Source organism: Anastrepha ludens, chromosome 3 (genome assembly GCF_028408465.1).
Source record: "Anastrepha ludens isolate Willacy chromosome 3, idAnaLude1.1, whole genome shotgun sequence".
NCBI classification, from domain to species: Eukaryota; Metazoa; Arthropoda; class Insecta; order Diptera; family Tephritidae; genus Anastrepha; species Anastrepha ludens.
Window position 1 is genome coordinate 75,581,831 of NC_071499.1, and position 15,576 is coordinate 75,597,406.

General features: G+C 39.8%; 1 protein-coding gene across 1 annotated transcript; it reads right to left on the reverse strand.

Annotated features, from left to right (window-relative positions):
• LOC128856567 (pickpocket protein 28) lies at positions 1–7,713 on the reverse strand. Its single transcript, XM_054091874.1, has 9 exons — positions 7,546–7,713; positions 7,282–7,482; positions 7,087–7,204; positions 6,874–7,022; positions 6,671–6,786; positions 6,505–6,593; positions 966–1,551; positions 703–875; positions 1–637 (listed from the first exon to the last, which is right to left on the reverse strand). Exons 1-9 carry the CDS (start codon positions 7,704–7,706, stop codon positions 464–466), a joined length of 1,767 nt encoding a protein of 588 aa, XP_053947849.1. The 5' UTR covers positions 7,707–7,713; the 3' UTR covers positions 1–463.
• Between the last annotated feature and the right edge of the window lie 7,863 nt (positions 7,714–15,576).

Below are 15,576 nucleotides of genomic sequence, written 5' to 3' on the forward strand. Positions count from 1 at the left end.
AAATATAATATTATAAGTCCAAGAATGCAGTTGTTAGAATCGAATTGGACAAATAGTCTCCTTGTTACGGCGGTCACGCAGCCATTAGGCAGCCTATAAGTATATTACTGAGAAGTCGAACGGTCGAGGTGTTTGCATTCGAAGGTGGAATATTGTGTGTCAGCTATTGCCAGTTGGGGTGTATTGGTGCAGAATCCTGTTGTAAAGCCTACTATATCTCTTACCGAATTGCTTAGTTGCCCATAGCTTCAATGCAGACAAAAAAACATGAACAGAAATGGGCGAATCGTTGCATTACTTCCTGTGGACAATCCAGTATCTTAACATTCATTTGACCTCGGCATTTAGATATATGTGTAAGCAACTTCACATATTTTTAGAATTTTGTTAATGAAAGTTTATCTTTTTTTGCAAAATATGTAACACATCACATACATAAGAAATTACAGTTTTTCTTTTCAGCTTACTCCGTATATGGAAATAAACCTTTTTCCTTTAACTCGGTATTTAAATCCTGATTATTTTGAATGTATAACTTATTTATTAAACCATTATACAACGTTGGACTGGTAGATTTATTGAAATATCTTAGGGGCTTACGACCTGTAGCCAACGGTATCCGGGCACGAAAATCTTGCTGAAGAAGTTAAAGACAATTTAAAAAGACTTTGTATAATATTTTACAAAGAATTGTTATATTACCTGTCTACCCAACAACAGTGCAGTTCCACTCACAACTCGTCGTACTCGTCTAGTACCAGGCAGACGTTTCAATACCAAATCGAATATCGGTCGAATCAGAAAAAAATAGCAGAACTCAGCAACTGACATTACTCCGAAGCCCACCATCAGGCTCATAATGCCACCAGTTTGTGCTGTTCCAAAATAAAGACATTTATATAATCAATAAATACTCATCACATACTCGTATTTATAGAGTTTGTAGTATACGCTCAGCAACTCACAGAGATAGTCCGTAAAACTGGTATATGGCGATCTAACCATAGCCTTAAAGAAATCATCTTTGAAATATACTTGCACCAAGGCGAGATTGTCATGTATCTGTTGCTGTGTGAAATTCGTAAAGAACCCATTTTTATACACATCGCTATTATTCACCAGCGGTGCTCGATAAACTGTTGGGAAATATGTCAAATCGAAGCAGCCCGGTAGGCATTCACGTTTACAAGCCAAATGTTCAGTATTGTTGGTCTCTGCTTCGACCATAATTTCACAGTTGAAGTCCTTCACATGACACACACTCGCATTCGGATAGATGAGCGGCATGTAATATGGAATGCATTGACAGCGGCGTAGAAAGTACATGGCATCACATTCCCTCTCACAATTGCGTCGAGTGTAATAACGAAAATAATGCAATTTTAGTTCGTTGTTGAACAGGCACTGTCGGCGTTTAGGCGAAATACTCCGTGTCGAAGGTAAAGCCTTTGAACTGGCAACGTTAAAACGAAGACGATATTGGTGGCCCAGTTGGATAGTCAAGCCGGTTTCTTTAACGTGAGGCGCATCAATGGGATTGTGCGTGACTATCTGATGGTGAAACGAGCTTTTGTTAATGAGCTTGGAGAAATCAGACGATTAAGAAAATACATAAAAACTACATAAACTAAAAATCCTCAGAGTAGCGCAAAGTGCTTGCTCTTTCATATTGGAAAAGCAAACCATTTCCTCCAATCATTTACAATAAAGTTGTCTCATTTGTACGTGCAGCGAAATCGTGTAACTTGTCTTGGCGGGTAGGCATCAGTAAGCAAATAATAAACAACGGATTTGACAGGCGTCTGCCATCATCGAGCCGTCTTTACTAGACAAACTTATCCTTAGACATCCAAGCTACTTACAAGTAACTCTGTTACGATTATGTTTTTACCGCAGATTCTTAGACGAAATAACAAATCAGTTAGCTTTTCATCGGAAGTGTACTGTAATATGTAAACCAAAAAATTGTAAGAAAGGGAACATCCATATCGCGTTTGCCAACATGGAAGAGGATATGCACGTCACTCGTCTTCTCTTTTTCTCATCTTTTGAGAATTTCTTCCTAAACAAAGAGGATACGCGTTAGAAACACCCCAGTAATTGCAATACAACCCAATTCATTCCCATAGTGGAACATGAAGATCTCAAAAATATCTCATATTACATAGAAGATAACTCATTAGAAGGCACTCAGCAAGATTAGGCATCCGGCACACGAAATTATTTTGAAGTTGCTCAGACGGAGAAGCAACAGAATTCATCATTTAAAAACTTTGAATTTGCCTTGCACAATGAAGAAAACGCAAACAACTTTGGGCCCAAGATTTTCAAGGTAAATCAATTTTAAAATACGCCACGCTCATAGCGCCATCCAATGAGCACTCAAATCATGTAGGCAGATTGGTTTCTAACAACGAGAGAAACGACTACACCCTGCTCTATGCATTCCAAAACTTCACTAAATATTTCTCTTCGTCAATGAATGGTTCTCTTCTGGTAGACCGCGCCAATCTTTTCCTTCCTGTTTCAAGTTGAGGTTAGAGAGGTTAAACCTTTCAGCAGACTCTCATCCATTTTTATCTCTCTCTAATATTACAGACCTGTCAGACTAAGAAATTAGAATGCTTTGGTTATTTCATTAAGTCGTCGGCTTTTCTAGCTCATGTAGGCAGATTGGTTTCTAACAACGAGAGAAACGACTACACCCTGCTCTATCTTTTCGTTCCTGTTTCAAGTTGAGGTTAGAGAGGTTAAACCTTTCAGCAGGCTCTCATCCATTTTTATCTCTCTCTAATATTACAGACCTGTCAGACTAAGAAATTAGAATGCTTTGGTTATTTCATTAAGTCGTCGGCTTTTCCAGCTCGACGATTTGTTTGTTAGACCAGCTTCATAATAATTTTTTTCTGCAAATTCAGAGCAAATTTGAGCTTATTAATTGTTGGGAACATGCTGAGCTGGTTAATTTTCGGCAGGGCTATTAACGTTATTATTCACCTCGTTTGACAGCAATTTAGCGATATCATTCCCATTAATTTCTGTATATATAGTTTTGGAACTAATGGAAATATATTTTGGTCGTAATATCATTTCAAAAGAGATAGAAACAGTACACACCACGCAGGCATAAGAGACTCAACGTCCAGCTGCTGCGCGATCCCGCGACCAAAAAAAGAAAAAAACAGTGCCTTTCTCGAGAAGCTGCTCACCAACAACAACAACACCTACAAACGCCACGCTCATGCAGATCGCTCAAGAAAAACTTGGCACAATAAAGAAAACAAACAGCAAACCATGGATCTCTGACCCCATTTGGAGCATCATTAAGCGCATAAACGAACTTAAAAGGCAACTTATCAGCGATGGCTCCCTTCGGCCAGCCTACAGAGAGGTGGCGAGGCAAGTAAAAAAATGGGCCAGAAATGATAGGAGAAAGTTCGTTGAAGACCTTGCTAGCGATGCCGAAGCGGCAGTAGGAGTAAACAACATGAGACAGCTGACCGCATAGTTGGCCGCCTAACCAACCAGCGGAGTAACAGCAACCAGCCGATCAGAGATCGGAATGGTGCTTTGTTGACTTCCAATGATGACCAGATCCGCAGATGGAAGGAACACTTTGAAGCAACTAGCAACATTGCTCTTAGCAGTATACCTAGCTTTGAAGTGGGCGTACAACAACAACCAGCAATAAAATAACAACATCCTGCCCCAGCTTAGCGGAGATTAACACATTGACTGTCACGTCGGCCATATATGTGTGACACTGTACTATGCGGTTTACGCCACGTCGAACACATATGTCCGACACGACTATTATTCTCTCTCGCCATGTCACACAGCAACGATTGACGATAAATATGATTTTATTGCAATAATAAAATATGTGGCTTCCCATGAAATTTCTGTTATAGTGGCTTCGGCGCAGCTCAAAAAAAAATTTTCTTTTCGACATTCCGTAACACAAATATTATCAACCAATATAACGCGATCAAGTCTTCTTGTTTACTGAGCATGTAATAAGCTTTGCAAAAATAAGGGATTCAAACATCAAAATACATTGTCGTCATATAACGCTGTTTGGTGTTTGTTTGCAAAAACAAAACAATTGGGAATATGTTGTATGACGAAGTAGAGCTTGTATGACGACGATGTATTTTGATGTTTAGCCAATGTTTTTGTCGTGCATATATGTCTGCCATGGCCCTGAGTTAAAAAAAGTCGGTAGGCGCCACGTCGAACATATGTGTGTGACACACTAATTAGATAAAAACTGCCTGTTTCTAAGCAGAAAATATTACCAGCACTACCCTTAATTCCAATTTTGACGTCTCTAATGAGATTAAAAAAAAAAAATGCTGTGGCCCCAGAGCATCTTATTTGCTGAAAGTGCCTTGGCAGTCAATGTGTTAAGGATGCAATTAAGAAGCTGACAACAAAGCAGCGGGCGAAGATGGCATACAGCCTGAACTATTGACAGCTGAGCCGCATATATCAGCGGAAATTCGTCATCACTACCGTCTGGAGCAATGAATAGCTACCTCCATCCTGGACAAAAGGCATCATAGGTAAGCCGCCCAAGAAAGGCAACCTGCGTGACTGCGGCAACTGGCGAGGAATAAACCGAGCAAGCCCTCTACGAGAACTCTGAACTGGTAGTGCTTCACAAAGGCAATATCAGCGATCCATTCACCACCAATGCAGGCGTAAGGCAAGGCTGTCCCCTGTATGTATGGAGTTTTACCAGACATCTTGATGTCCTGGACTTCGCCGCTGACATCTGCCTCCTCTCTCACAAGCTCTCTGACATGCAAGCGAAGGCGGACAAACTAGTCGCGGTAGTACGCGCTGTCGGACTGGAGGACAACATCGCCAAGACCGAGGCCATGAGAGTTAACCACAATAACGCAAGGCAGATATTGGTTGACGGATTCCCTGTGAAATTCGCACTAAATTACGAATATTCGACGCATTCGTAAAGTCAGTATTGTTGTACGGAAGCGAAACATGGCTGGTATCTAACACCATCACACAGAGGCTATAGACCCTCCATGAACAAATACCTCCGCATCATCTGCAGAATATTCTAGCCAAACACCGTCAGTAACGACGCACTGTGGAGAGGCACCCATCCTTAGGCAACTCAAATGCAGAAAGTGGCGATGGATAGATCACACATTGAGAAAACCATCATATAGCATCACGAGAATGACACTGGATTGGAACCCGCAAGGGAGCAGAGTTCGCGGTCGACCAAAAACACTTGGTAAAGGTCGATGCTGCGCGAGTTAGCAGATGTTGACATCTCATAGGACGGTGCAAAAACAACAGCACAGAACCGTGTTCGATGGAAGATTCTTGTCGAGGCCCTAAGCTCCCGAGAGGAGTGAACAAGGAAAAAATATATATAATTTCAGAAATACTCTTAAAGGTTCTCCAAAGCTTACCGCAGAGTAACCTTATTAAAAAACTGTTTGGTATTACAGAACCATAAAGAAGCAATTGAGAGGTATCGGAAGAGTTTTATTTTCTGTTTTACATGCGATAGCACTCTTACATATTGGCCTGTTTTGATAATTTTTTTGTTTTTAGAATTTTCAATATTTTTTATAAAGCTGTCATTGCTCATTGTCTCACAAAAATCATATGAATCCGTGTGCCAAATTTTATACAAAATGAAGAAGCATTCCACAAACTTTCCATTTCAACTCCACGGTTTTTAATCAGAATTTGTGGAAAAATGTTTGCTACGCAGTTTATAGCTTATTAAGTTTTAATATTACAAAGTGCAAGGTCTAAAGTTCTCGCTAATTAAAAAAAAAAAAAATCGCTGATGTGCTGCTCATTTCCTTTCATTCCAAAAAGAAAAAAAAATCGTGCAATTGTTATAGGTATGGGGAAAATGCTCTAGACTATCAAGAGAAAAAATTATCCAAAATCAACTAGATTTTTAAGGAACCTCAAACTTGAACGTAAATGTACTCAAATTTAAAAGACTATAAAACTGCATACCAATAATTTTTTATGGAAATTCTAATTAAAACCGTGGAATTGGACGGAATAGCTTGCAGTTCGGTAATTTTTGTATTGTATAAAGTTTGAAACTTGGAGTTATATGGTTTTTGTTAGGTATTGAACTATACTTTTATAAAAAAAATATCTAACATTAAGAGAAAAAGAAAATTCTTTAAACTGGTCGAAATGTTGGCGTGCTATCGCTTTGTCGAGGATGCGGATCGTATCCAGTATCTGCTACTAGGTTAGGTTAGGTAGTAATGGTTGCCCAAAGAGTAGGGCCCACTTGGACGAGAAAGTTTGGTTCATCCTTTGTGATACCATTGCAAGAGGGTGAAGGAAAAAAGGGGAGAAAGGGAAGGGATGGGGAGTGGTGAGTGCTTGTGGACTACGAACGGTGACTAGCATGCTGCTACTAGTATTTAAAAAAATATATATAATTTAATATTTTAATAAACAAAGTGTATTCTACTTTAGAGCAAACATATTTACCTTCAGGCCAGTACTAAAAGTTGAAGAACAAATATATTCACTTATATTAGCATTAAGCACTAAAGTGAAGCCCAAGGAAACACCAGCGCCTTAAAAGGATACAATTTTTTTTTGATTTTGACAAATTCTAAAAAATATTTCACTAAGAGTCAATGATTTATGTTACCTACGGTTTTACGAGGATAGTAGTACAACGGCAAATTATCAGCATAACCATTTTCCAAATTCCAGTCAACTGGTATGGTGCCAATGGATGATGTGAAATCACGTACAAATTGGTATCTAAAAGATCAGTAAATTTATTGGACTAAATATTACGAGTAATTACATAAAATGCGTCTATGGATTCTCGCCACTTGCATAACTCACTTTCCTTTATACAAATACGATGGATGTAAAATGTTGAAGGCGCAACAAATGCCCTCATCCGAAATCACTTCCCTGAAGTAGTCACTACAGCGAACCCGGTTTCTGCCATAACGGCAATAAACAACCATATTGTCACACGTCTGTCCACTCTGCAGTAAAATTAAAATATTTTAAGATGTTAAATTCTAAGCGTAAAAAATGTATCTTCATTACGCGCGCAATGAAATTAGTGATGGTGTCATGCTTTGAGGCTGGCTTCAGGTCATCGAATTGACTAAAGTTAACTTTTTGAAAGCAAATTTTTTGAGTCATGGCATATTCGAGTGAATGGCTTTCATGTAAAAGATAAAATAAAATGGCGCTTTGCAATTATGCATGACCTCTCCGTGTACTCATAGTCGTACTCACGTTGGAAAGTGTTCGGTTTTGCTGCGCAATGCCTGGTTCATATTACAGACTGTGATGGCTGGGAAAGGAGTGTTGTACACCGAGGTATAAGTAGCCTCTTGAGCGATTATGACGGGCATGCTTTCCCAATTTATAAAAACATTTGTGGCAAAATTTATAGCCACACTTATCACAATACCAAAACAAATGAGAAAGTAAGCTCTGTGTGAAACATAAATTCAAATTAGTGTCGACTGATTAATAATATTCGGATTTCAAATTTACCTCTCCCATAAAGACAGATGTGCGTGGCTAACATAGATTAGGCCTTGTAAGGTTGTATGACTTAAAAATTGTGTTATGTAATCACCGATGATTTTAAGAAGCCTTTTGCATTTAGATGTTGGCTGCAACTTTTTTGCGCTTCCCATTGAGCCGGTATTCATATTTTGATATTCTTCTTTTCCGTTAGGTTGTTGTTATACAAATGTCCACTACATTTATGATGAACTGTGAAATTCGAAAAACTTATGAAGTCTTTGTAATTTGAAATTAATTGCTATTAACGCAGTAGGGCGTGTCCGTAAGGCTTAATTACGGTAAAAGCTTTCCATAAAAGGGGAACTTCAAAATAGTATACAAATTCAAGTAGGCTCGTGCGTTGCAGAGAAAAGAAATGTTAACTGCCAATATTGGGTAAACGGTTGTATTTCGTAGCTTTTTAAATCGTTACGATAGAAGTATAGCATTTGAATGATTAGTTTATATGTAGCAGTAATCGATACCTAATTAATGATTTAGTTTAAGAATTTGATAGCCAATTGGATTATAAAAAAAATAAATAATTGGCGCGTACACTTCTGTTAGGTGTTTGGCCGAGCTCCTCCTCCTATTTGTGGTGTGCGTGTAGATGTTGTTCCACAAATGGAGGGACCTACAGTTTCAAGCCGACTCCGAACGGCAGATATTTTTATGAGGAGCTTTTTCATGGCAGAAATACACTCGGAGGTTTGCCATTGCCTGCCGAGGGGCGACCGCTATTAGAAAAATGTTTTTTTTTTTTATTAATTTTGCTTTCACCGAGATTCGAACCGACGTCTCTCTGTGAATTCCGAATGGTAATCACGCACCAACCCATTCGGCTACGGCGGCCGATACGGCGGGTGGTTAAATTTCAAGCGCCGATGTTGAATGTGAACCATACCTAAACGTCAAGTTTTTTCTGCATTTCATTTGACATTTTTCAATTTCAGACTAACTCAATTTGAATCATGGAAAGATACACAATCGAGCAACGCGTTAAAGTTATTCAGGCTTATTATGAAAGCGGGCGTTCAAATCAAAATGTATATCGCGCACTTCGTGAAGAAAATCATCTTCTGTGATGAAGCACATTTTCACCTCAGTAGATTCGACAATAAGCAGAATTGCCGCATTTGAGCGAATGATAATCGAAGAGTGATTGCCGAAAAACCAATGCACCCACAAAGAGTGACTGTTTGGTGCAGTTTATGGGCTGGCGGCATCATTGGCAGGCAGTTGCTGTGAATAATGTTCGCTATCGTGAGAGGATAACGAACTTTTTATGGCCCGAATTGAAAGATATGGATGTGGACGATATGTGGTTTCAACAGGACGGTGCCACTTGTCACACAGCTAACGAAACAATGGCTCTTTTGCGCGAAAAATTTGATGGCCGAATAATCTCACGTCTCGGCGATGTCAATTGGCCGCCATGATCATGTGATTTGACACCGTTGGACTTCTTTCTTTGGGGTTATTTGAAAGAAAAGATGTACATCAATAAGCTATCAACAATTCAAGAGCTAAAGGATGAGATAATTCGGCACATTAACGGCATAGAACCACAATTATGCTTCAGCGTCATCGAAAATTTGGACCATCGGATGGAGGTGTGCCGCCGAGACCGCGGCGGCCATTTGGTTGATGTTTTGTTCCATACGTAATTGTAGCATACCAATATTATCATAATAAAGAGAAATGACAATCATTTCTTAAAAAAATTGTATTTTATTCAAAATCAACACCGGCCCTTGAAACTTAACCACCCTTTATTAAGGCTCCAAATACACATCCGAAAATTCGAAGCATCCTTCGGGGGTGCGGAGCTAACTATTTCAGCAGACACTGGGTAATGACACTTACTCTGCTACTGAAAAGTAGCTTATAAGTTAGGTCATTGGCTACAGATTATCGTTTATCAATATACATCGTATTCGTTATTTACTAGTAGAAAGCATATTTGCTATTTAGCCGGACATAAACAGTAGGTAGCACATTCGCTACTTCCTGAACCCATTTGATATGGAAATACATATACACACTTTATTCCTTCCATCACATCCAAATAAATTAAATTTACTTTCGTTAGTAAATAACACCTAAATAATGAAAATTAAAACCATGAAATTGTTATTTTTTCCCCCACTTACAGTGCTCCAAAAATCGAAATCCTTAGCCATATATTGGCGGGCAAAAACAAGCCGGCCATTCTGGTTTTTCTTGCTTATTAGGGGCTTCTTCCGCGCAACTCGGCCGTGAAAAGCATTTTTTCGAATAAGTCTTCTTATTGTTTCAGGATTTACCTCCACCCCAGAAGTTTCTTTAACCATCGCAGTTAATTTTGGAGTAGAAATGAAGGGATTTTTCTTCACTTCCCTTAGCACCAAGCTCTCATCTTTGGAGGAAAGCTTCTTTGGACGGGTTCCACGATGCCTATTTGCAATGAAACCATTTTCATTGTATCAATTTCGATATCTCTCGCTCAGATTTTCGGCCTAAGTGCAGTTGAATTGCTATTTTGCGTTCCTCCAATGTAGACTGTTTAACATTACGCGGCATTTTGCAAAATGCTTTTATAAACTCACCCAATGATTGACAAGGCAACAATGAACAATAACTTTTAATACAAATATAGAAAATTTAGAAATAACGGTATGCATATTTGCAAAACATGGTTTTCCCGACTTTAAATGTGAGACAGAGAAGTGGCCTTTTTCAACTTTTTATACATTAACATTTTATTAAGCAACTTGAAATATATTTTTTTTGTTGTTTTTAAATAAAACAAGTTTTGTGAAAAAACAGAAAAAGGTAGAACGTGTTTTCTTTCATCAAAACATAGATATTATGACTAGAAGTTTTCGTATGCATCTGTTTTGAATGTGAGTGACTGTAAACTGAATAGTTTCTCACAGCCAAAGTGATGCAGGAATCACTCATGTCAGTATTAAGTAAAAATCTTGCAATTTTACTACCCTAACATTTTTTTATTATTATTTAATTTCAAATATTTATGTATTTTGGAGTGGAAAAAATATTGTTTTATTATTACACCGACGAAGCCAAAAGGAAGTTAAATCAGGTGATGATCCGAGTCCAGACATGGCTAGAAGACCATGGATTAAAACTCGCCACAGAGAAAACAGAGCTAACCCTTCTAACGAACAGACGTATCCCATTACATAAAAGTACTTGATGCCACTTTATCGACAAAAAGAGTGGTCAAGTACCTAGGAGTGCAATTAGACACAAGGCTAACCTACTGGGCGCATATAAACCATGCTGCCACAAGAGCTGCCAAGGTAAGCGGCATGCTAAGTAAACTCATGGCAAACCTTGGAGGTCCAACGCAGAACAAGCGAAAACTTTTAATGGACACGACGAACTCGATTCTCTTATACGGATGCGAAATATGGGCAGATTCGCTAAGGGTGCAATGCCGGCGGAAAATTCTGCAATCTGTGCTCTCAGAGTGGCTTCGTCATACAGAACAGTATCTGGTAAGCAGCGGTGTTAGTTAACAGCGGAACCATCCCTATAGATATTCTAGCACAAGAGCGTAAACGGAGATGGGAGGCAAAAATCACAGGAATCCCAGTACCATGCTTCTCCGATATTAGAATCCAAACACTCACACTTTGGCAGGCAAGATGGAACTCTGAACGGTATGGTAGATGGACAGCGAGACTAATACCCGATCTAAAAAAGTGGGTAGAAAGAAAGCACGTTGAGGTTAACTATTACCTCACACAGTTTTTGTCCGGACATGGGTCCTTTCGCAAGTATTTGTGGCGAATGGGAAAAGTGAGCCAACCAAACTGCATATATGGAGATACTGAGTATGATGATGCGGAACACACCTTCTTTAAATGCGAGAGGTGGAACGTAGAGAGAACAGGTCTGCAGCGAGCTATTGGTGTATTTACACCTGAAGAAATTATCGAGAAAATGATGATAGACGAAGAAAAATGGAATGCCGTCGCAAATTTTGTGGAGGATATTATCCGAAAAAAGAAGCGCGAAATGGAAAGCTATGTTGAAGAGCATTGAGCATAGGTTTCTCAAAACAGGCGACCCTGGACGCAGGGTGAGTAAGTAAGTGTCCTTCTTAGGACGCCGTCTTGGCCTCTACCTCGAAGCAATGCGGAAGCAGTCCCGGGGTGGAGAGGAGGAATATTTTTAGTGGAATCACCACACACGTAGTAGCGACGGTTACTATATGGTGCGAAGGCAATTTTAACCCAACCTCACCGCCAAAAAAAAAAAAAGACCATACTGATGATAACACTTGCTGCTGATATCAGAGCTGCCATTTATATTTCTCGCCTTTGCAACACTACGTTTGATGAGTTTTAATTTTTTATCGAAAAGTTTGGTATTTTTTAGCATAAGCTAACATATAACGCTTTCGCTTACGAATTTTATTGGATATGGGAATAAGTTCCCGCCCTCGTAAAAGAGGTGTCGCTACTGATACTATTTTTATGTTCGCTCTAGTAATATACTGGTGATTTGAAGGTCTATATATGAGGTCTTAATAGCTGCAGTTGACATTCGTTTGAAGCGTAAAGATCCTTTTTTATCTGACATTAAAAATGTCTACGTTCGTCCTGAAAAAACCGCATTTGCGGGAAGTCATGCTTCTTTATTACCTTTTAAAGAAAAGCGCAGCTGAAACGTGTCATATAGTGATAAATAATTACGGTAATCACGCTGCATCAAATACAACTTGTAAAGAGTGGTTTCGACACTTCCGAAGTGGTAATTTCGACGTGAGTGATAAAGTTCGCATAGGGGCACCGAAAAAATTCGAGAATACTCAATTACAAAAATTATTGGATGAAGATGTGCGTCGAACCCTTGATGAGATGTCTAAAGAGTCGGATGTTTACAGATCAACTGTCGCCAGACGTTTGCACGCAATGGGAATGGTCCAGAAAGCAGGTAACTGAATGCCGCATCAATTGAAGGAGAGGGATATCGAGAGACGTTTGGTGCCGTGTGAGATGCTTTTCTGCATCGCATCGCCACTGGCGATGAAAAATGGATCTATTATGATACATAACTCTAAGCGTCGAAAAAGTTTGAGCCTGCCAGGTGAGCTAGGTCCATCGACAGCGAAAACAGATATTCATGCTTCAAATGTTACGTTGTGCATCTGGTGGGATCAAGAGGACCAGAAGGGTGTAAACTAATATGATCTCCTTAAAATATCTGAAACCATCATTGACGATCGTTACCGACTGCAGCTAATGCGTTTGAATCGAGCTCTCAAAGAATAGCGGCAAGCGGCCGGAATGGGACGGTAGACATGACAAACTGATTTTGCTGTATGACAACTTCAGGCCACCGTTGCTAAATCGGTCTAGAAATATTTATAGGGGCTGAATTGGGAAATCTTGCCCCACTCGCCGTATTCCCGAGGCACCTTCGGATTACCATCTATTCCGATCAATGCAGTCAGCACTTATTGGAGAACGGTTCACTTTTTACGAGATCATCGCAAACCGACTCAATGAATGGATCAAGTAAAAAAACACGAGTTCTTTGTCAGAGGAATTTGTATGCTGCCTGAAAGATGGAGTAAAGTTGCAGCTTCCAATGGCACATACTTAATATAATATCATGTATTATTTATTGTAATTGTTTCAATAATTCGTAACTTTGGCTAAGAAGGACGGAAACTTATTCCCATACCCAATATTTGCCATTTTTTCAGGGAGTTGATAAATTCATCTCACCTCAAAGATCGAATTAATTCGTGAAAATGTTCATGGGTTGATTTATTACGATTTTCGACGTAGATTATCGAGACAGTAAAACATTAATCTACTTACTTCGACTTTTGACGTTAAGGCACCACACTTAGCACAACGAGCTTCAACGTTGCCATCGGTCCTTCTCGGATGAATTTCGTGAATGCCGTCCAAAAACAGTTACTGTGCCAGAGACAATTGATGCTCGAAGATTGACATGTGACATATCGCGAGATAGAAATATTCTTGGACATTAGTGGGACCAGCATACATGCAATATTGGATGAACATTTGGTCGCCAAGAGGATTTTTTCCCGTTAGATACCTTATAATTTAACAATTGCCCAGGCAAGGGCTCGTGCCGATTGGTTTAAAGAAATGTTGAAGAAAATCAGTGTTTCGCGGTGTTTCAAAGCACGCCTATGGCAGATAGCGAATCTTGGGCATGTGCATATAAGCCCGAAATAAAACAGCAATTGACTATATGGGTGCTTCAACACGAGCCTAATTTTAAAGAAATTATTTGCGGAAGAAGCATCTCAAAACAAATAAAAAATGTTCAGCTGTTATTCCGATAAATATACTATTGTCGACACTGCACCACTAGAGAAGCTTAAAACAATCAATTCTGAGTGGTATACAACCATATGTTTGCTAGAAGTTTTCGGAGAATTAAGTTACTTAAACCGCCGCAAAGGAATCATTCTACACCAAGACAATGCGAGCTCTTACGTTGTACTCACACAAGAGAGTTTTTGAGTGCTCAAAGGTCAAATTATTGGGTCATTCGCCTTATAATAAAAAACATTCGCTTCTATCAGAATATCGATCATAACGAAACATAAATGGGTAATTTTGCAGAACTGGCTTATTTGGAATTGCTCGCATATTGTTCAAACACCAGGGGAATCGCCAAATTTTAATGTTATTGAGAACCTGTGGTCGGTTATAGATTAAGAAATTCGAAAGCATGAAGGTAGGAACCAATTCGATACCCTACAAAATATTAATTCACTATTTCCTTAAAATGTTTATTACGTAATGTTATATCATAGATATACCGTTTGTCAACAATCAGTTAATATATTGAAAACAAATACAAACAACCAGAAGCCGCCCCCTGTCCGGCATTGGACAACAGAGTAGGTATGGACTTCGATCCAACGATCCTCGCCATGTCCCTTGACTCCATGCCATCCAGAGTCGTGCTTGACAAGAGATGCAGTGTGGAGCCAGAGGCTCAACTGTGGTCAAACTCAGAAAATGAGTTCGGCAAACACTGTTTGCGCAATTTCACGGATGGCTTCAGGACCGAGCACGGCTTCGGCTCTGGGGTCTACGTGGAATCCAGCGGGACAAAACTGCACTTTGCTCTTGGAATGCATACATCTGTGTTTCAAGCGGAGATGTATGCTGTTCAAGAAGCGATGAGCTTTGTTGTGGAAAACAGATGGAGAGGCAGATCTATATGTGTCTGCGGTGACAGCCAAGCTGCGCTCATAGCCTTAGACAGCCCCCCAACCACTTCAAGGGTAGTCGAGTCCTATAAATGCAGGCTGAATTATATCGGTAGACATAATAGCCTGATGCTAACATGGGTCCCGGGACACGTGGGTATCGCGGGTAACGAGATCTCTGACTCTTTAGCTAGAATGGGCTCTGAGGCCAACTTCCTTGGCCCGAAGCCCGTTCAGCCACTCCCTTCTGCAGCCACCAAAGCCACGGGTTACTAACCCACAATCGAGCTTGGCTGGCTGAGAGAGGCTGCAGATGAACACAACTGATGCTACCTGTCATGTCCGACCGACTGTCGCAGTTCCTCCTGTCACTAAGCAAAGAGGACTGTAGGAGGCTGGTTGGACTGATGACGGGCCACTTTGCCACTCTGCCCAACATGTGGACGCGAGGATGAGACGGCGGACCACTTTCTGTGCGAATTGTTTTCACAATTCCTCTTTTTAATTATTGCACCAAGTATTCAGGTATGAACGATATATTACCGTTACCTTTTCGCCGTCAGATAAATTTTCTACGATTTTATTTGTTAGTTAATGATTAATTTTTGCTTTATATGCATCACAAATTAAAATATGGGTATATTCAGAAACGCATTATAAATGCGCAGGAATTGCAGCGCTGGCAACACTGCCAATGTGACAAGTGTTGCAATTGATAGATTGGCAGTATTAAAATTTTTCCTGCAAATAATGCGCGACGTTTGATACAAAAATGGCGTTTTGGAACGCGATGCATTTGC